Below are 21,629 nucleotides of genomic sequence, written 5' to 3' on the forward strand. Positions count from 1 at the left end.
CTCGTCCTCACCCGCCTCCTGCTCCCTCCAACCCCCAACAGGCGGGGTGATTGACCTCCTCGTGATGTGGGTCAAAGGTTCCCCCGGGGCTGGCGTTGTACTGGGAGGGGTCCCCCGGCCCTGGCCCCGGCCTCCCCCTGCTCCCCATGCGGCCAGGCCCAGCGTCTTCGTCTTTCTCACCCCGGGGTTCAGGAACAGGTTGATGTGTTTGTGCAGCAGCGCCTGGTTCTGCTGGTTCCCTGCACAGAAGTTCTGCAGGAACTCGTGGGCCAGCCTCATGATCTCCTGCATCTTGGTGTCCTCGGCCTGTGTGGGAGGGCACAGGCGAAAGCGGGTGGTGATCAGGCGGCGCGGTGGACAAGGGCGGTGACCAGGAGGGGGCCCTCGTCTCCGGGCCGGGTGGCGGGGAAGGCCCCGCCCTGCCCACCGCTCCCGGGTTCTGGGTGCCTCGTGTGAGAGCCCTGGCTGCATCCCACTCACCCTGCAGCCGGCCAGCTGCCGTCCGCCTTCTCTGCCCCCAGAGCCTCAGGCAGAGGCAAAAATCTTATTCGAGAAAAAGCCACCTCAGAGTGGACACTAAGAGGAGCACCCGGGACCCCGTGTCTGGCCGAGGCGGACCCTGGCCCGCGGACGGGGCGCAGCCGGGGCTGACCTTCTCGTAGGGGATCTGCAGCAGCTCCAGCACCACGGCGTGCGCGCTCATGTTCCTGAGCAGCCGCTGCTGCTGCTTCCGGCTCTTGCGCACCGATGCGCTCTCCTGCACGCACAGCTTGCTGAGCCGGATCAGGATCTGGGGAGACAGGGTGGGGGGCGTCTCCATTCAGAGGGACCGCAGCAGGGAGCGCCGGGCTGCTGCCTTGTGGTTTGCTGGGACAAAAGGTCTGGGGTGTCTCACCCCGCCCCCCAAACACCTAATTGCAGGAGTGCCAGGGACATCGCTTCATAACGCCCATCCAATCACCATGCTGGGCACTTTAAGAACCTTATAATTGTGTTTGTTATACGTCAATAAAGCTAAAAACTTTTCTTATAAAGAAAGACGTGAACCTCAAAAAACTAGGAAACCTCAGGAAACAAGATTGCAGGGGGCGGTGGGCAGGGAGGCCAAAGGGATCACAAAACAAAACCTAAAAGGAGGAAAATCCCTCCAGTAGGTAGAACTCGGGCTGAGGGCATCAGCGGGAATCTCCACGCACTGAGGATGTGACGTTCCAGAGTGAGCAGGGGACAGGCGGTGGCTTCCACAGCCAGCGGTAAGGTTTCAGAACGCGCTCTCGGCGTGTGGACGCGCGGGTCCCTGCCGAGGGCGCGGGAGGCCTCGCCCTGGCGCCCTGACCAGAGCCCCAGCCTCCTGGCGCCGACCCCGCCACACAGAGGGTTCTGGTGCGCCACAGCTCTCAGCGGGGGACACCGCGTGCCGGCGCCGGGCAGAGCCCCGAGTTCTGTCCCTGAGCCCTCCTCCCCCGCCCTCCTGTCCAGGTGCACGGGGGACAGGGAAGGAAACGGACGATGGGCAGGGAGGCAGTGGCGGAGCTGGATGTGAACCCAGACCCGCCGCTACAACGCACGCACCTGAACCCTGAGGCCTACTTTGTCCCCGTCACACTTCTCACAGGTAGAAAGGCCCCCACCGCGCGCCCTCTGCGGGGCCACCGCAAACCGCGGCTCTGCAGGGCCGAGGGCGGGCGGCCCCAGGACTCACCTCCTTGACCACCCGGTAGTTGTAGCTGCTCGTGCTCTCGTGCTTCTGCGACTGGCTGCCCCCGTCCTGGGACCAACGGGAGCGTTAGTGCAGCTTCCACAACGCACGCGGGGCCCGCGCCCCATCCCCCTGCCCGCACGCACTCCCTCGGGCTGGCGCCCCTTCGCTGGGGGCGGGGAGGGGGGCCGGGCAGGCCCGGCTGCAGATCGGGCTCTGTCCCAAGTGGGCACGTCAGGGAATCTGGCTTAACCCACTCGGCCGTGACGTCCACGCCACGCGGTCCCAGGTGGCCCACGAGAAGCAGCAAGACTGCCTGCCGCTCATCTCCCGGAAGAAGGGCTGCTGCTCCCACGGCAACATGGCCCAGACCCCCATCGGCCTTTTCCCTAAACCCGGGGGGGGGGGGGCGGGCCCGTTTCCAGCAGCCGGCCCCTCCCGGGGGCGCCGCCTGGGTCTCACCCACCTCCGTCTTCTTGTGCTCGTTCTCCCCGGCTGCGCTGTCCAGGGCCTCGTCGGGGCCCTGCCCTTTGTACACCCAGAGCTCCGACTTCTCCACGATGGACCGCAGCTGGTCCAGGTCCTGCTTGATCTGCTTGTAGTTGTCGACGTCTTGGCTGGTGACGAGCAGCTGAACCTGAGTGGGTGCAGCCCGTGAGCGGCCCACGACGGACCGCGTGCGCACCCACACGGCACCCACACGCGCACATGCATGTGCTGAGCGCCCCCCGCTACCTGCTTGAAGGCCTGCAGGACCTCCTGCCGCTGGCTGAAGTGCCGGAAGAGGAGCTGCAGGGCCCCCGACACCAGGGGCGGGTAGTCGTGCATCGTCAGGTGCAGCAGGACGCGCAGGAAGGTCCGGCCGCCGTGGTCGTCCAGGTCCAGCGGGGTGTTCTCCTCACTGCGGGGACGCGGGAGGGAAGCAGCCAGTGAGCCCCGTGCCCTCCGCACGCGCAGGCCCCGCGGGCCCCGCCCCTCCGGTGACCTGACTCCCAACAAGCTCCTTTATCAAAATCCTCTCATCTCATCTTCAGCTCCTCGTGGGCGTGAGGACAATGAAGGCGTCACCAGGGGCACAAGTCAAAGCAGCGTCCTGCCCTCCCGCTGTGGCGGGACGGCTGTGCCGCGGGGCTCCTGCTCCTCGGTGCACGCGCCCTCCCGCCTCATCCGTGGTTTGAGAACGGCGCACAGCTGGGTCCCTCCTCAGCGATCAGGCCCCTTCTTCCTTGAGGTGCTGTAACCCACTGCCTACCCAGCGACCTGTTCTAGTTTCGAGTTGGTGGACACCCCGACGTCTCAGTCCAGACCAAGCCGGCCGATGACGCACCTGGACACCGATCATGCACCAGCCCTGGGTGTATCAGTGCCCGGGGCGCATCGCCCTGTCTACGACTTCTCTCCACACTGGCCGGCGGCGGGCGGGGCGGAGCCCAGCATGGGCGGCTGTGGCCGTGGGCCACTACAACCCAGTGGCCTTCAAACTGGGGTGCTCGGCATGGTGTCCGAGCGTATTTTACTGTGTTACTTAAATAAGTAAAACGTTAAGGCGCACGTCGGGACGGCATGGCAGGCCACTCACTGACTGCGTCAGTGCCGACGTGTGTTTACTATCAAACGAAGGCTGCATGGCAAGCCTTCGTGGCTGCCGGCGGCAAGAGAAGCGCGAGGATGTGCCACGCACACGTGCCGTCCCTGCTGCGAGCCCCGGGGACCTGGCAAGAAGGGGCCCCGCTGTTCAGTGCCAGAAAAATGGCAGGAAAGCTGAGAGACCACAGAGCCCGTGAAGTGTTGTCAGGCAGAACCCCAAACACCCCATGTTTTCATAAAAATCGCCTTCCACACAGCAAGTAATCAATTCAAATTCCACAGGTTTTGCATTTAGCGTGGAGCGGAGACACTAGGCCCAACATGCTCCTGAGGCTGGGGGGAAGGGGAGGGAGGCACCTGAGCCTCACGCGTATCGCCCCCTCAAGGAGCCAGGAAGGCAAGGAACGTGAGCTGGAAGCGCCAGCCCCAGTCCCCAGCTCACCGAGCCACACCACACACCCAACAGCGACCTGCACAAGGACCCCCGGGCTGAGGCCCGGCCAACCCAGACTCGTGCGGGGCAGTAAAAGCGACCGTGTTTCGGCCCGCGACGTTTCCGGGGCGTCTGCCCTGTGGGGACCAGGCGCACAGGCCTGGTGGTACGGAGTCGTGTAAGAGCTCGAGTCTCTGTCGTGTTGCACGGCAACGCTGAGCACTGTTGTGTTTTTAAAGGGGTGTGTATGGTAACGGGAGGGACGGCGAGAGCGCAGCGTGTTCGTTTTTGTTGCTGCGGGGGCCTCAGAGCTCAGGGACACACTGCGGCCCAGCAGCACGGGGGCCCACAGCTTCGCCAGCCCCACTCTGGGCTCAACTCCCTTTCCCTTTCGAGCCTATTTCCCACCATTTAAAAAATCCTGTCCCATGTGTGCTTGGGGCAGCCTCCTTAAACCCCGCTGTAGGCAGGACACACACACACTCACACCTGCGCCCTGTGCCCCCGCCCCCGGCCCGGGCCCTGGCCAACCGCGGTCATTCTGACCGAGAACCAAGAATCGCGACAAGAGCAGCGCAGCAACCTGAGCCTGAGCAGGCGGCAGCCCCCCGGCGCAGAGGAGCATGAGCCCCGAGAGCCGGGTGAGAGGCCGGGGGTGGGAGGGCACCCCGGTCCCAGAACCGCCCACGAAACAGGAACTGGAAATATACTTTCCTTCCTCCGAAGATGCCCTCGGCTTGCTCTTCGATGTGTTCAAAGTCAAGAGCACCTGAAACGCCGGAGAGCATCACCTCAGACAGGACGGTCCGAGCGCGCTGCTCCGCGCCCCCCCACCCCACCCGCCGGTTCCCGCGGGCCTTCTGAGTCTCCTGCCGCGCGGGGAGCCGGGCCCGCCCGGCCCACGCTGTCCCGCGGCTCTGCCACGCAGGACCCCACGCTGCCGCTTCTTCTCGCTCTGCGTGACCCCCCGTGACAGCGGGCGCTGCCCCCCTTCTGAGGGAGCTCAGGTCTCAACTGGAGGGGGTATTTCTGCCCCCACCCGCCCCTTTTTCGCCATTATTCCCTGGGCAGGGCAAACTGTCCATTAGGAGTAGAAGCTCTTAGTGGGCGGCACACGTTTTCTGGGACAGTTTCACTTATTTACTTTCATTCTCGGCATTTCATGTAGCCCCACACTAGAACCCTCCGCCGTCCTAGCACCCAGGAACTCCAGGACGGAAGGAAACAAGACCCACCCCAGGAGGCCCTGGGCCCTTCCGATTATCCCCGACCCATAGGAACCACCCCCCAGGATCTCGTTCAAACACAGTAACCTCCAGAAACGCGCCCTTTCCGCCTCGTTCGGAAGCGCCTGGCTCGGGCCGGCCCTCAGAGCCAGAGGCTGCGGGGACACCGACCTGGAACGCTGCCGGGCCCCTCCTGGCTGCTGGTCCCGGAGGACGTCTCCGAAGTTTGGGAGTTGCTTTCGTCGAACTCCCGCTTAAATATACACAGGAGGCAGGAGATCCTGTAGTCCAGCCTCACGTTCAGGATGAACTAAAGATGGAAGCGGAGGTGGGGACCGGCGGTCACACAGTGTGCACCTGCGACCGCCGCCCAGCCCCGCACGCGGCCGGCCTGCGGGAGGCACGGGTCGCTGCCGCGGGGTCGCGGGGATCCGGCTTCGATGTCGGGTCGCTGCAGCCACAGGCTCCTGTGGGGCCGGCCAGTCTGCCCGGGCACCTCGGCTTCCCGGGCAGACCGCAGCGCCCGGCAACCCCTCTCCGGAGGGCAGCCACGGGCCCCCCGTACAGGACGCCCCGCGAAGCGCCCCCGCCTGCGCCCCTGCCCCCGGCTGAGGGCTACCTGCAGGATCTCGATTATCTTCAGCTTGGTGTCCATGACCAGGATGTCCTCCTTCTCCGGCTCGGCCTGCTTCACGTTGCCTTCGGGGGCGGCGGCCATGGGGGCCACGGGCAGGAAGCCGCCGCCCCGGAGCACCACCTGGGTCATCAGCTCCCCGACCCCGTGGATGGAGCGCATCACGTTGCTGCCTAGAGGGCCAGGACAGACCTAGGTTATGAGCCCATCCGGGGTCATCACCTGCCACCCCGTGGATGGGCCGCACCCACGGCCGTGCCTGCCCGGGGGGCCGGGACAGACGCCGCCCTGACAAGGCCCCCGCAGAGCCCTCTGCGGCGCCGGGCACAGGACGTGAGCCTTCGAGGAGGCCAGTTACCGTGTCTCTGTTCCGATCAGTCTCAGGGCCCTGGGGACTGAAAGGGTTGACACTGCCCATCGAAGACAAGGGGCGTCCGGGCGTATGAAGCCCCCAAAGGGGCAATTTTGCGCATAAATTCACCTGCCACGTTTCACTGGCCACCTACTACGTGCCTGTTGCTGTGCAGAGCAGGAACTCGGGCGTGGAGGTGGAGGCGGCCCTGCTGCCCGGCTGGGAGCGCGCCATGTTAGCTCAGAGGCTCAGCCTCCACGGCCATAAAAAGGGGGCGAGGAGGCTCAGGACGCGTGGTGATGCGTCTGCACAGCGACTGCACACGGGCCCTCACAGAGAAGGGAGCCCCGTACCTGTCCCGCTGCGGGGACCAGTGACACACCAGCCCTCACACAGGACCCTACGGGCGGGCGCCGCTTGGACCTGCAACAGAGGCGCCGGTGGCAGCGACGCAGCAGGGCAGGCTCCCCGCTCCCCGCCGGGAACAGGGCGCCCAGATGGGACCTGGGCTTGTCTCATCGTGCAGACACGCCATCGCTGGGGGCCTCCGGACCCATCGAGACCAGTGCAGGAGGGGTCTTTTTAAGAGATGAGCCGCATTTAGGCTGTGAGGTGACTTGGAAGCGGTTCAGCAAAACACACGGAAACTCGTATCAATGTACAAGGAACGCCCCTGAACGTTAATGCTCTTACAGTCTAAGCTGTGGGCCTGAGAGGGTCCGAGGCGCTAGTCTCTCAGTTTGTGTTTATACGGGGTGTTCGCAGCGGGAAGCCAAGGAGACAGGCCAGGCCCGGGGGCAGGTGCCGTGCCCCCGCCGCCTCCCACTCCGCGCCCACCTTTGTTCTCTTCCCCTTTCGCCATCTTGCTGATGGGGAAGATGGTCGTCACGTGCACGCAGTCCAGGATGGCCAGGAGAATTTTGGTTAATCGTAGGAGGTCAGAGAAGTTGTAGAAACCAAAGTAGATGAGATTCCGGGCTAAGTTCACAACCTGGGGCATTAAAAAGGACAGAGATGGGCAGATGGCGTTAAACCCGCCGTATCCCACACCTTTCTTTACACGGGCCCGCTTATGAAGGACCTGTTCCGACCTTCTTACTCTAAGAGAGAACGTGTGTTTGGCTTCTAGTGTCTGGTCCAATTTAATTTTGTTTCGTAAGGAGAAGAGCAAAGAGATGAAAACCTGCAAAACTGCTCGGGTGCTTGGTGACCAGGTAACAAAAATCGACCTGACCCTGTGGTCTGTGCAGATCCCCAAGAGCATCCAAGGGCAGGAAGACACTGTTGTCCCCGCAGACGTAACCCTCGGAGGAATTAACTGCCGCAAAGGGAAACACTATCTCAAAGGTAACGAGGATTTACGGCCCGCAAGTGACCGCCCCACGTCCACCCGCCTCTCTGCCAGGCCCCAGCACGCCCTGCTTCCTCCTCGCTGTGTTTACTAGGGCCGTACACAGAGCACGCATGGCCTCCCGCCTGCTCACCCCATGTGTCCCTCCTCAGGGCAGGGCTGCCCCCGCCAGGGGACAGGGATCTGGTCCGCTTTACTCTGGGACAGATCCGAGTGCAATCCCTTCTCATTACAAAACCAGGGTCTCGTGGTAAAAACCACCACGTGCTAAAATGTCCCTATTTCCTACTGGCCCCGTAGGAACGTGGCCGCTGGAAGACACACAGGCCACTTCCTCGCGTGTTACCTCGAACGTCAGCTTGTTTTTCTCCTTGTCCGAGAAAGGGAACCGCTGGCAGACCACGTCCCGTAGGTACTCCTCCACAAACTCCATCGTCTGTGCAAACCTCTCCTTGATTTCGTCTTTGGAAGTCCCGCTGCTGTCGTAGCTGCCCAGGGAGGAGAAAGACCAAGGCCCCAGGCTCCAGCCTCTTCCCCGGGAGGCAGGCCGCCCGCCGGGGGCTCGGCCTCACAGGCCCACCCCACCCTGTCCCTCCTTTATTTCCCCCTTTGCACGTATCCCTGAGACGCGCGTCTCAGCCACTGGCCCTGGTGGTCACCTGTCTCTCCGCACCAGCGCGCAGACGGTGCTGCGGCCTGTACCGGTGTCGGTGGACACAGTATTTGCTGAATAAAAATACACGTGCGCCACCTTTCACTCTCTTGAAGAAATCACCTTTGCCATCGGTTTTACGTTAAGCTTAAACACCACAACCGCACCTGCCGTGTGCAGTGTAACTAGACCTGACCGGGCCGCCGGCGCTTTGTCGCAAAGAGCAGCCCAGCACCCGCTCTATGGTGACACCCATTCTGACCGGGGACCAGGTGGGGGGGCGGCTCACTCGTCGATGGCGATCTCGGACGGGATCTCCGACCAGAGACGGGCGTACTTCACGGGGGTGACCTGCTCCTGGGGGTCCCGGTCCACGTGCATGTGCAGCATGAGCCGGCAGAAGGAGGCCCTGAGGTCGTAGGGCAGGTTCTCGTCCGACATGCAGCGCAGGATGAGGTCCACGTCCAGCTGGCCCGAGATCTCGTTGATGGCCAAGTACTGGCGGTCGAGGCACATCCTGGCAAAGAGGTTCAGCTGGTACCTGGAGGAGGGACACGGTGTCAGGCTCGGGCCCCGAAGTCGCCGAGGGCGGCCCGGTGGCCTGGTTCCCCAGCTGGGACCCCGACTCCTCGAACCGGCTGGCCCATCCCAGTCCGCCCTCGTCCCAAGCGGAGACAGGACCAGGTGGAGCGAGGCCGGCCGGTCCGCGTGCCCACCCCGCTCTGCCGGAGGGTGAGGGGCCCACTTGGTGCCGGGTGCTGTGGTTTTTATACAATGAACGAGGAGCGAGTGGTCGGCCGACAATGGCTGCCTGTGTCTTCAGGGGTCTTTTCACTCAGTCCACCGGAGACGCTGCCCACCTGAGTCTCGGTGGTAGCTGTACGGTAGGTTTAGGATCTCAGCACACACATGCCTCCTCTTTGACTTCCACACACACGCCAAAAATGGGATGTAAGAAGCGGGAGCTCCTCCACGTCTTTTGTTTTCTTCCTCCTCCAATCTCACGCGCGTGACCTTTGTTAACTTCCAGACTTGACCACTGAGACACTGTTTCTCGTTCCTTCTTGGGAGAAGACTCATCCAGCAGTAAAATAATAAACACACTCGTGCAAGAAGCGAGCGAGAAGCTTCCACAGGGCAAACACGGGCCTCCGACTTTAAAGCCGCATTCGCGCTCAATAACCAGGAGTTGGAAACGGTCCCAACCTCGCTGGGTATCAGTGAAATACGATTTTAAATAGGATTCTATTTCGTGCTAAGTTTAACAAAACTAAAAAGCATCCCAGTAGTCAGAGTAGCAAAGAAGAAGAGAAGCAAAGTTCTCGCTCACACCTGGGGGGAGCGTGCACCCCAATACCCAGCTTAGGGCTGCTCCGGAGTTTAAAATAGGCACGTTCTCCAATCCCAGGGTCCCGCTCCGGCTGTGGGGTGGGATCTCTTCCACTTTTGAACGAGGATGTCTCCCGACATGAAAGACTGAACTCCGGCATACGTTGAATGTCACAGAGCAATGAAAATGGGGAACATTAATAAAATGGAATACCATCGGCAGCCAAAATGCAAGAAGCGAACCTACCGCCATTAACATGAGCACATTTGAAAAAACAATACTGAATAAAGAAGGCAGGTTTCGGAATGGAACTCAGATACGGTCGGTTCGTACCAAGGCTGAGCACAGATGGAACGTGGCGGGTTATTCCTGAAAGCTCACAAACGCAGAGACGCACACGCAGGGTGTGCGGAAGAACACGCCGCACGCCCAGAGAACCAGACCACGGGCCGTAGCGAAGGCGATGTGCCTACGGGGTTCTACTTCTTTTCTTAGAAAAATACCGTGAGCACTTTTCCACCTTTCCTTCCCTTTCTTTTAAAAAGTATTTGTTGGTTTTCTTCCCTTCTTCTCCTTTCCCTTCACTTGACGGGGCAGGGCCAGTGGGCCTTACAGCTGGGACCAAGGAGATGCGGGGATGGAGGGGGTGGCAGGCAGAGGCAATGAACAGGCCGACGCACCAGGATGGCCCCAGCCAGGCTCACGCGGGGGCGCCGGGAGCCACGACCCCAGACAGGGTAACGGGGCCCTGCAGAGCAGACAAGGAACTGAGGGGCCGATGCGAACTCGTGGGTTTATTTCAGGTTTGCCCAGACATAGAGACAGACAGACAGACAAGACGTGTACGCGCACCCACGCACGCACACGGTTCCCAGCTGTCTGTTGACGGTCCATGAGGCTGGCCCTACTTGTCTCTACTTCGCAGATGCAGAACTGGGGGTACAGGGGGATCTGCAACGTGACTGAAGTCCAAGAGCGAATGAGGCGAGGGGTCAGGTGTGAGCCCAGGCAGCGGACTGAGCCGCTAGGACGAGGCGCACGTGGGTGCCAGGCTGTCGCGGAGAACCTGCCTGGGGCGCCGCGAGCCCAAGGCCTCCCTCTGGCCCGGCCCCACCCAGGGGTCGCTTGACCATGAGCGAGGATGAGACCCTGCACTCAACTCCTCACGCAGGTGCCCGCCCGCCTCCCGGCCGCACCGTCGGAGCCCGTGTGGCGATTCCCTGGAGCCGGCGCACACAGTGCTCTCACCGGTAGTAGCTGAGCACGTCGCGGTCCTCCTTCTGGCCCTCCTTCGCGTCCTGCGCCAGCTCCCGGACGCTCTTGCTGCGAGTCTCCTTGCTGCTGTCCCTCCAGAACAGCCACACCTCCTCCTCATCCTCCCCGGCTTCCAGGGCGTTCTCTCCGGAGGACACGCCCTCGAACTCGAACCGCGAGAGGACCAGCCTGCGGGAGGAAACGGCGGGAGCACGCGCTGGGCTTGGCACCTCCGTCACTGCTGCCAGCAGACGCCTCCAGCACGGCCGACATCCGGTCCGCGCGCGACGTCCAAGCGCAGGACGCGTTTTGTTCCTCCGGCCGGCGGAACTGCGCCAGGGCCAGACACCCATGCTAACCCCCCAGCGTGCGGTTCCCAGCCTGGGGCCTGCTGGTCTTAACTGCGTGGGCGGAGGGACCACCAGCTTCCGGGGGCTGCGAAACATCCAATGCCGCACAGGGCCGTCCCCGTGACCGCTGTGCGGCCTCAAATGGGAAAGCGCCAAGGCTGACAAGCCCTGAGTCAGCCAGAACCCCCAGCTAAGTTACGCGTGAGAAACAAGAAGAAAAATCACTGGTTGAGGGAACAATTTAGGTTTTGGATTTTTTAAAAACACTGTCCACATGACTGGCCCCACACTTCTCGCACACTGACCCCTTCCCAAAGGCGAATCCCTACTGTTAACCAAAACTTCTGTGGACCAACGAACACTTTCTGAACAGTGATAATTTAGAAGCTTTTATCCAACACTTATCTGATTTACAGCAGCACTGAATTATTACCTCCTTGAAAGTTGAGGATGGTGGTTACACTTGGAGAACTTGAACCTCTTAAATTAAACCGAATGTGTGTCAGATGCCCCCAGGCGAGCTCGCGCTGCCCGTAAATCAGCTTGCGACGCCGCGGCCCGAGGCGGCCGCGCCAAAGCCAACCCGATTCCTGGCAGAGGCCTGGGCCGAGAGGGCTCCCGGGCTGGCTGGCTCGGCTCCCGCCCAGGGCTGCGGACGCTGAGGTCCGGTTCTCTCCCGCACAAGCCCCAAGCCGTCCATCAAGAGCCCCCAGCCTCCTCCGGAGCCCGCGGCCACTCACTTGGTCTCGATCAGGATGTCGGCGTTGGTTGGGTTCAGCACTGCTTTGCAGATCAGCTCCTGCGTCACTGGGATCGATTTGTTCATGGACACACAGAGGTCGGACAGGTAATCTAAGAACCTAGTGAGAAAGAGAAACCAAACACGATGTGCTCTGTGGGCCAAGCTGGACTTGTCCTCAAGTGGACCGATCCAGCATCCCTGTGACAAAAGAGGTGACGTTTAAGATTCTGGTACCAGTGCCTAAGGTGCCACCAGAAACCCAGTCGCCAGAATGAAGGGAGAGAGGGAGGGAGGAGGCAGTGGTACCCGGAGACGGGGGATGGGGGGCGGGGAGTGGGGTGACGGGGGGCAGAGGCTGTGCTGCCGGCTTCGGCCGCAGTCCCCGGGGGATCTCGCTAGCCTTGTTCTCAGGGGCACCGTCACTGGGGAATGGCCTCTCCAGGCCTCGGTTTCCTCATCTACGGAAAAGTGTCACGTGCACCCTCGGAGGCTGTTCCGAGGGTTACACGAGGCAATCCGTGTAGACCGCCCCCCCCCCCGGCTCTCCCCGTGGCAGGCGCGAACGCTCCGTGGACCGCTGCTGCCGTGGCTGCGAGGGGTCCGCTCTCCCGCAGCGAGGCACCCACACGGTCAGCTGCTCCCCCCCGGCTGCGGTGGTGGGGGCCGCAATGAGCGGAGCACAGGGAGGGGCAGGGGAGGGGCCGGTGTAATGAGAGAAGCGGGGGTCCCGTGTCTGTGAGAACGCACACGACCACCACCAGTAACGGCCAGGCTTGCTGAAGACCCCCGCCACCGTGAGGCGGGGAGGACACCGGGACGGTCGCCGAGTGCTAACAAGTGGACGACAGGCCACGTCAGGGTCACCCCTCCGCAGCCCCTCGGTGCGCCATGCATTGCCTTTGTTCAGTTTCCAGTTCGCGCAAGAGGCGATTCACGCTCGGGGAAGCCCGGGCCACCAGCAGGCAGGCGGGAGAGCGAGCGCCACCTTCTTCCCACGCGGCAACCAGGGCCCTTGGGACCCCCGCCTGGTCCGCACAGGCGGCTCCCAACGAGGGAGCACCGGGACAGGCACGGCGACCTCCGCGGCACGTGCGCCTGAGGCGCCCTCACCTGGGCTCCCGGTTCTTGCGCACCAGGCTGACGAAGGTGTCGATCTCGGCCGCGGTGATGTGCTTCTCCAGCAGCTTCCGGTTGTTGTGCAGCAGCGCGGTGATGGTGTCCTCGGCCAGCACGTCGTAGCCGATCTGCTTCTGCATGAAGCCGAACTGCTTGGCTATGTACTCCTGGCAGGGGAGGGGGAGTCAGAAGGCCCGGTGAGCTGGGCGCGGGTGCTCCGCAGCAGCCCCCCGCGGGACGCCCGCCCGCCTCTGGCCCCAGGCAGCAGCTGCTCACTCCCGCAGCCTGCTCTCACGCAACCTGCCCCACAACCGTGACTCAGCGAGAGGCCCCGTATCTGCAGATGGGCCTTTGATTAAGGGCGCAGCTTACATTTTAATACCATGATTTATTTTCTAAAAGGTCAGAAGCTGTCCTTCAGCTCTGGTTTTAGTCCTAATTCAAGAGGGTTTAACTGTGCCTCAGCGCTCTGCTCTGCTGGAGACACACAGATTTTTAGAACAATGTTATCCATTTTGTGTCCTTTACTGGGGGTGAAAACGCATTTTTAAAGTCTCTCTTTGGGGTCAGACATCATGTTCCGGGGGGACTATTTGCGATCTCAGGGACGCCTCTTACGAATATTGGTTTCTACTCAAACATACCTCCCTGCCCCAGACATGATATGCCTGCTCTCAGCTTAAGCACCCCTGCCCCTTGTTACGATTTTAAAAATCCTGGCCCGCACCCAGGGCAAATGCAGTGGACAGGGGCCGCTTTCAGCCACACGCAAGGAGGAGGCAGGGCTGGCAGCTCCTCCGCCCCCTGGACCCACCACAGCCGTGGGGCGCACGACCCAGAGCGAGCAGTCAGAGCCCCGGACGTGGCAGAGGGGATGATGGGTCAGCGTCCTCATGGACAGGCCACGCCTGGGACACCCCTGCTCTGCGGCACCAGTGGCGCTGAGGACTGAGGCGACCTGCCCAGGCAGGGGGTCCCACGCACTCAGGACACGGGGCTTCCTGATGAGACGGCAGCGACGGTGGCTTAGCCTCTTGCGGAGAAACGCACGCAGACGAGGCCGCAGCCAATGCCCGGTGCTGTGCTGAACATCGGCGCTATCTTTACGAAGACAAAACGAAAAACCTGAACTACAAAGAAGAGTTCAAACGCAAAGGCCAGCCACAGGGCAGCCGAACGCTTGGGAACCGTGGCCCTTTGAAACAACGCAGGGGTTGGAGTCGTCCAAGCGGTGCTGGCCGCACAGCGGCCCCTCACCCGCAGCTCCACTTTCTACGCTTCCGGCTGCCCGCGGTCAACCACCGTCTGGAAATATGTGGTGGCACATGCGAAAAATAAACAATTCATCGTTTTAAACTGCGCCGTTCTGAGTGGCGTCCTGAAACACTGTGCGGCCCAGCTCAGTCCCGACCAGGACGTGGCCTGTCCCATTGCCGCGCGTCCCCACGCGACAGACGCTGCCGCCCGCTCGTCGCGCGGTACCACCTCAGTTACCAGAGAGGGACCACGGTCACAGGGCTTGCGGCACAGGCTGTCATGACTGTGTTGGCGTCAGCACTGCCCCCTCTCCCTGTGCCTGATTCGGAAATTAAACGTCACCACAGCTGTGCCCATGCAGGAAACGACAGTACATGCCGGGTTCGGCATGCTCCGCGGTGTCAGGCACCCGCCGGGGCCGTGGCGCGAGTCCCCGTGGACGAAGCAACACGCTGCACTCCGCAGAGGGCGTGGTTCTCAGCCTCGGCACCGCAGGCCTCCCGGGCTGCGTCGCTCTTTCTGGCCGCGCTGCCCTGCGCCTCGTGGGGTGCTGAACGGCATCCCTGGCCCACCCGCCGGATGCCAGTGGCATCCCCAAGACGTGACACTCAACAGAGTCTCCAGAGGTCACCCCACGTCCCCTGGGGAACAAATAGTCCCCTTGAGAACCACTCACTGTAGTGGCATAGGTCTCAGGTGTCCCTTGAATCGCGAAGTGCTTGGAAGCCCCAAAGAGGTGAGGACATTTACTTCGTGGGGGAGAATGTTTTATACACATACATCCACGATCCTGACACAGGTGATGACTTAGAATGTCCAAGACCATAAACCAGACCCAAAATAAAGGGAAATCACCCGAAGAGAGACAAAAAATGGAAGAGGCAGAAAGAGAAGACCCTGCTGTCGCCTGCCAACCACGGGATGACGTCCCTCAGCCCTCCGGGTCTGCGCGACACAAACCGCTGCCCGCGACGGCCAGGGCCACAGAGGGCAGCCTCGCGGCCAGGCGGCTGCCGAGCACCGCGCTCAGGTCCCTCTTTGGGACCCTGGTCCCCTCCGCAGGCTTGCAGGTATTCTGCCCTTTCTAGGAGCAAACTTAATACGAACCGCTCGCCAGCCACAGCCTAAAGGTACACGTGGCGCGTCGCTCCCCCGTGCGAGGCGCCCGACCGCGGGGGGGGCGCCCGCGGGGCCCCTGAGCACAGCGCACCTGGTTCTTCCGGTAGTCCTGCTGAGAGTGCCTGAGCACCCGGTAGCACAGCCGGCAGATGTGCCGGAAGGGGGCGTGCCGCTGGTCCCCCAGCTCCTCCAGCCGCAGCATCGGGCCGTCGCCGCAGTCTGTAAACGGCGCCTGCAGCAGCTTGAAGATCTGCGCGTGGAAAGGAGAGACCTGTCATCGCCTGGCGCCTGACAGCTCGGGCTCCATCTGGAACTGATGCGAGGCGGCGAGGGCGCCGACCGAGCAGGCACCGCCTGAGAGCAAGTCCGCCCCGCCCCCCCAGAGCGGCTGCGCACAGGGTCCAGTCCGGGGCCTGGGGGTGAGCGCAGTGGCTACGCACGCAGGCCCAGGCGGGGGACTTGAGGCTGCGCCCGCTCACCCTCTTGACTCCCTGCGGCACAGACCATAGTCCGGGGACCCTCAGTTTTCTCATCAGTAAAACAGAAGGACACCACCTGGCTCTAAAGAGCGCTGCACAGATAAAGGCGGGTGTTTACTGCCGGCCGCCAAAGCACGGAGCTCGGGGCAGGCTCCAGCCACTGGCTCAGGCGTCCTGGCCCTTGGGGACCCACCGTGGCAGGGAGCAGTGGGTGCTGAGCCAGAGGCTGATCTGGGGGCCGCCGTCCGGGCCAGCTGCACGTCATTTGCTCTTGGACTCGCGCTCCTTGTTGAAACGTGAGGGAGCACTAATGAGTCTGGTTTGTCTCAGGCTGGGAGGGGGGCCTCTCAACGCCCCAGTTCCCATGGGGGCCAGGGGATTTATGGCCCACGGGTTCTCCTGACGGCGGCGGCCGTGGGCCGGCCTCCCTCAGCTTTAGCAAGCGCTGGTCTGTTGACATTGACACCGGATGATGTCATCTACACATTTCCCATGAGCCACTGCTCATTCCTTGCAGCAGGGGCCTGCCGGGATTCACAGGGGCCCCTGGAGGCCAAATGGTCTCCAGCGCCGGACACGACCAACACCATCTTAAGACGCTGCTCTCGTGATGGCAGTTCCCCGGGGGGTGGGGCAGGACCACCTGACCGGGACGTTCTCGCACAGATCGGGGGCCCACGAAGCTGGTCACTGCCTTGGCATACCCAGCTCTGACCAAGCATGGGCCACCTGGCTGCAGGCCACTGCGTGCTGGGGGCTGTGCAGGTCCCGCCCGCAGCCCCTCCGGAGGCAGGGAGCCGCCTCCCCGGCCGCTCCAGTCCGTGCGCTACGCAGCTCTGACTGGGGAGTTGCCGGCCGCCTCCTCCCGGGTCCTGGCCCCGGCCCTCCAGAGGCCGGCTCCGGTGGCCCCTGTGGCCCGCACTTATCCAGCCTCCGCACCACCAGCCAGAGGAAAAAGCCTAAGGCCTCAGCACAGAGCACTAACACTGCTTCTGAGGAAATAAAGTCACTAACGGAGCTGTTCTCGGAGTTGCTAAGGGGAGAACTCTCGACAAGTGTGTTTTGATTGAACTGAGCTGTCAGGCCACACAGCAGGCGTAGACGTGCAGGAAGCCTACCTATGCGGTGAGTCCCAGTCCATGAAATTCTGGAAATGGGCAAGTGACGGCTTTAGCGGTTGACAGGGGTGGGGGGAGGAGCAAGGAATAGGCGGAGTGCGGAGGAGTCTCTCGGCACTGGCATCGCACGGATGCTACTGAGTTGACCAGAAAGTCCGTTACGTTTTTTCCATAAAATAAAAGACACTTTCCATTTTCCCCAGTTACTTTATGGGTCTGGACGTTTTGAGTGTGTCGGCTCTCCCGCTATTGGCTTCTAGTGGGCAGGGCGCAGGGGCGCGGCTGAGCAGCTTCCAGGGCGCAGGCAGCCCCCCGGCCAAGAGTTGTTTGGCCAACATGTCAACGGCACCAGGAAACGTCACACACCGCTTGTACCGCATTCGATCGGTCACAGCACCTTCTCCACACACTGCACTAATCTTTTTTTGCTTTTCAATTGCGTGTTTACCTTTCTTGAAATAATAAAGCAAAATACAATGAAAACGTTGTGAATCTCCTTCCACCTTCCAGAAAAACGTAACGAACTTTTTGGCCAATGCAATGTGCTGGTGGCTCCATGTCACCGCGCCTTTGTCCAAGCCCACCGACCGCGCACAACCCAGCGCGGGCCAGACGTAAGCTGTGGACCCCAGGTGATGGGGCTGCGTGAGTGTGGCCCACCAACCGCAACGCAAGCCCCGCTTGGGGCAGGGAATACTGACGATGGGGAAGGCTGTGTGGTGGGGGTGGGGTACATAGGCAAGCTCTGTCCTTTCCACCCACCATGGCTGTGAGCTTAAAACTTTTCTGAAAAATAGCCTGTTTTTCAGTCGACCAGCCTCCCCAGGTGGCATTGTCCGGGCCCCTCCCCAGACCTGGGCCCCCCCCCCCGCCCCACTTGGCCCCGGCTCAGCGACCTGCTTGAGGATGTTCTGCTCCCGCATCAGCTTCTGCCGCTCCCGGTTGGGCTTGGAGAAGACCACCTCCAGCACGTCTTGGCCAGAATTGGTCCCGCCGGTGACAAAGTAAACCAAGTCTTCCAGCAGCTTGGTCACTGACCTGGAGGGCAAAGCAGCGGGTAGAGACGGAAGGGCGCCCGCACCGCCACCAGCGGGCTGGCCCGTGGGGGTCTCGGGCCGCGGGAACCACGGAAACAAAAGCCGAACACCTGTCCCACGCTCTTCAGCCCTGACAAGCCGGCCAATGACCAACCCGAGTGAAGTCCGGACAACAGGCTAGTGCCCATGGAAGGGTCACCACCTCCTCAAACTGTTGGCCTTTAAAGGTCACATCGTAGGAACTTCAGCCCCCGACATTTAGTAGCTCGTTCCGAAGACGAGCTGGGGACGAGGAGAGCGGATCTTTACCGCCTCGGAGACGCCCGAGAACAGGAACGCAGAGGAGACTGCTATTTGAAAACCATGAGCCCGTCCGGCCGTCCATGCTAAGCCCTGCTGCCCTCACACTGAGCTGTTTCAGTTCTCTCTCCACAAGGGGGCTGAGAAGTCCTGGGGGGCAGTCGGGGGCGGCGGGGGCGGCGCGGCGAGAGGAACTGCCGAACCTGGGTGTGGGGAGGCACCGCCCAGCCCTTTTGGGGGGGGGGGCCCACCTCCTCTCGTTCTGGGTGATGGTGCCTTTCTCCAGCTTCCCCGCGATGGAGCCCAGCACCTTGCTGGCGTCATTGGCGAAGTCCAGGTCCCGGACCTCAGCAGGGGACACTGGGACGATGGCGAATGCTTCCTTGTCCTCCTTCACGGGGGATGTGCCGATCTGAAAATCAGGATGGTCGATGAGGGCGGCCGCGCGGGTGCAGAGGGGTTGGCAAACCCTGTGTGCGCGGGGCACGGGGCAATCCTCAGCGCTGGGGGCCATCTTGCAGATAAAAGCAACTAGACAGAAAAACACCTAGACAAGGCACCCCGAATAGTGAACAGCTGTGACCTCCGCAGACTGGAGCTGTGGGGATGGGGCGGCAGGAGACGGGGCAGCACCGTCACCTACAGCTCCGTGTGTCACGGGGGCACGCCCCCCCCCACACAGGACACAGGAGAGGCGCCACACCGGACAGGGATTCTTGACTCTAAGTCACAGCGCTGTGAGGCTGGATGCGTCCTGGCCTCTCAGCTTTTCTGTGCACCCAAAAGTGTTCAAAAAAGTGAAAGAAAGAAAATCCAGTAAAACTTCCCCTGCACCAAAAAAAAAAAAAAAAAAAAAAAAAAAAAAAGGTGAGAAAAAAGTGAGAGTATCATTCCATATTTTAGAAAAGAAAACGCCCATGTTTGTGTATTTGTGCTCTACGACCCCGGAGGAGGCAGGGAGGCAGAGGTGGGCGTCAGAGAGAGAGGAGAGGGGCTGGAAGGACTATCGAGAAGTCAACGTGCCTACTGAAGGACACAAAAACAAACAGAGAATAATGGCTGGGGAAAATCAACGGGCGTTTGAGGTCCCTCGGGACACATGCAAACATGCCTGGAGCCCAAACTGTTGCTCAGACAGACATGAAATGCAGACAACCGCTCGGCCTTAGGACAGAAGGCACGGAGGAAAAGAGAAGGTCTGGTTATTTCCAAAGCCCCAGGCCGGCTTGCTCAGCCGGGCCCCCGGGGGGGAACGTTTTCATCACATTTGCTTCTGTCTGTGACTGTGCTCCTGCCAAACCTCGCGGTCCCCTGGCCCCTGGGAGCGGGCAGGGCAGGACTCACTTTCAGCATCACCGGCTTCTCCTCCTCCTTGTCGATGGGGATGTTGGTGCTGTGAACCCAGGTGTTCGTGCACAGGTGTCGGAGCCGGACGTAGGAGTTCCTACCGGGGAAGGAGAAGGGCTGAGCAATGGGAACATTCAGGTTCTCCCAAGCCTCCGGCCTGGGCTCGTTCTATCAACACAGACAAGGACACCAAAATGATTTTCTGCTACATTCATTGTACGATACAAACTTAGGAGCAAATGGAGCTGGTCCAGGATACAGTCGGCCGTAACGGTGCTAACGTTATTGTGAGATGCTGTATTTCTCGCTAAGATCACGTCCCATGAAGGAACATCTCAGACTGTCTCAGAATCGAGCACAAGACAGAGAGAGAAGCGTTCGCTGAGGCATGTCAGTGCTCATCGTGAGAGACAACAAAGCGGTAGCTGAGGTTTCCAAATGGAGCAATAAAGCTAAATGTAAAAGTGTAAAATTCCTGGGGAAAAAACACAAGTAAACATTGAATAGCCTTTTGAAGCATGAAACAAAATACAAGATCCCTATGTTTTAAAAGTAAAAGATGGACAAAAAGTGATGGGCAAAAAGTAAGGGACAAAAGATCGGAATAGGTGTTTCTCCAAAGATAATATACAAATGGCCAAGAGGCACCTCAGAATGTGACCAGCAGCAGCGTCAGCCATCGGAGAAATGCAGTCAACACGGTACCACTTCCCACTCCCCAGGATGGGTCAAAAAACCAAAAAAGAACAAAAACACACAAGAGCTGGAGAAACCGGAACCTTAACATACAGCTGATGGGAAGGTAAAATGGCGCAGCCAGTCCTCAAAAGGTGAGACACAGAGGTGACCCAAAAGAAGGAAAGCAGACGTCTCCACAACGTGCACACACAGGCTCCCAGCAGCATTGTTCCTAACAGCCAATGGGGCCAACCGCCCCAACCGCCACCAACTCATAGGCGGGTAAGATAAACGCAACGTCGTATAACCACGTAATGGAATAGCAGTCAGCAATAAAATGACATGAAGTACTTGTGCATGTTACAACATGGATGTGTCTTAGAAAAACGAAGTGGAAGAGGCCAGTCACAAACGTCTGCGTAATATATGGCTCCACTGCCAGGACCTGACCCGAACAGGCAGCTCGGCAGAGGCTGGAGTGGGCGCACTGGCGGCTGGGGTGGCACTGGGGAAGCGGGAGGGGCTGCTGGTGGGCACAGGGCTCCCTCCTCTGGGGGGCGAGACTGTCCTACGTCGATCGTGGTGCCGTGTGCTCAGCTCGGCCAGCTCCCATAAAACCAGCAGGGAACTCAGCACTTTGAACAGGTGCACCGCGCTGTGCGTAAATCACCTCCCGGAAACTCTCCTTTAAAAGCAGCAGTGGCGCGGGGCAGACCCGGAGCGCGCAGAGCTGCACAGACCTGGGGTTCCGCGGGAGAGCCTCCCTAGCCCTCCCCCAATTCTCGAGGGGCGGACGACCCAGCGATCGCTTCCTGAACGGCAGCGGAAGCCCTTCTGCATTGTAGGGCCCCCTTCGGCGAGGACACCGCCCTACCCGGTCACGCCGCGGGACTGGGAGAGTGGCCAGCACAAGAAGGCTCTCCAAGACTCTGACTGCACCCCTCCGCAGTTACCAGGTTCAGAGCCGGGCTCGGGCCGAGCAGGAAGCAGCAGCGAGACCGTGAACAGAAACACAAGGGGCTGCTCAGGGACAGGCTGTGTGGGGACCGCAGGAGCCAGGGGAGCCGCGTCCACCGACGCTGCGCTGAGAGTCAGAACGGCCCACACCGCCCCACTTGGCTTAAACGTGTACGGCCTGGGGCTCTGGATGGGACGCGCTGCCCTGCCATGAGCTGCGTAAACTCGCTCGGCCTCAGTTTCCCTCTTTGTAAGACGGGGTGAGGAGTAACACCCATCTCGTGGGGCTCCTGTGAAGATGAAATTACAGAACACGTGGAAAGCACGTGGCGCCGGGCATGGCACGTGGGCAGCGCTCCGTGCCCACGGCCACGAGGGAGACTGTCATTGCCTTTATTAAGCACAGGGTTTTGTCCTGTTTCTAGTCCAGTCGTTCCCCAAAAATGCATTCTTACAAGACGAAGAGTTAAGTGTTACAAAACCACCAGAGAAGACTGGCCCGACTTCTAAATACAATAAAATTGACTTTGCACTCAGTGAATTTCAAACATTCCCTTTTCTAGAATGTCTTTGCAATTGCTAATCGATTGACCAAGAGACCTCTGGGCTTT

The 21,629-nt window shown here is 61.0% G+C and overlaps 1 protein-coding gene across 6 annotated transcripts in view; it reads right to left on the reverse strand.

Moving 5' to 3' along the window:
- Window positions 1–21,629, reverse strand: part of ITPR1 (inositol 1,4,5-trisphosphate receptor type 1) — a 223,293-nt gene that overhangs the window by 104,464 nt on the left and 97,200 nt on the right. For all 6 annotated transcript variants that reach the window (XM_054594640.1, XM_054594639.1, XM_054594637.1 and 3 more), the window contains 18 exons: window positions 19,381–19,480; window positions 18,288–18,448; window positions 17,596–17,737; window positions 15,194–15,352; window positions 12,721–12,893; window positions 11,609–11,728; window positions 10,513–10,707; window positions 8,224–8,475; window positions 7,629–7,770; window positions 6,769–6,922; window positions 5,565–5,752; window positions 5,117–5,255; window positions 4,434–4,488; window positions 2,435–2,600; window positions 2,166–2,336; window positions 1,703–1,768; window positions 653–790; window positions 181–306 (listed from right to left, as the gene is read on the reverse strand). In XM_054594640.1, coding sequence (XP_054450615.1) covers window positions 181–306; window positions 653–790; window positions 1,703–1,768; window positions 2,166–2,336; window positions 2,435–2,600; window positions 4,434–4,488; window positions 5,117–5,255; window positions 5,565–5,752; window positions 6,769–6,922; window positions 7,629–7,770; window positions 8,224–8,475; window positions 10,513–10,707; window positions 11,609–11,728; window positions 12,721–12,893; window positions 15,194–15,352; window positions 17,596–17,737; window positions 18,288–18,448; window positions 19,381–19,480 — 2,647 coding nt within the window. The remainder of the gene's footprint in view (window positions 1–180; window positions 307–652; window positions 791–1,702; window positions 1,769–2,165; window positions 2,337–2,434; window positions 2,601–4,433; window positions 4,489–5,116; window positions 5,256–5,564; window positions 5,753–6,768; window positions 6,923–7,628; window positions 7,771–8,223; window positions 8,476–10,512; window positions 10,708–11,608; window positions 11,729–12,720; window positions 12,894–15,193; window positions 15,353–17,595; window positions 17,738–18,287; window positions 18,449–19,380; window positions 19,481–21,629) is intronic.

The sequence above is a fragment of the Pteronotus mesoamericanus genome, unplaced genomic scaffold (assembly GCF_021234165.1).
Source record: "Pteronotus mesoamericanus isolate MK-2021 breed Mesoamerican mustached bat unplaced genomic scaffold, CSHL_Meso_final scaffold_533, whole genome shotgun sequence".
Lineage (NCBI taxonomy): Eukaryota > Metazoa > Chordata > Mammalia > Chiroptera > Mormoopidae > Pteronotus > Pteronotus mesoamericanus.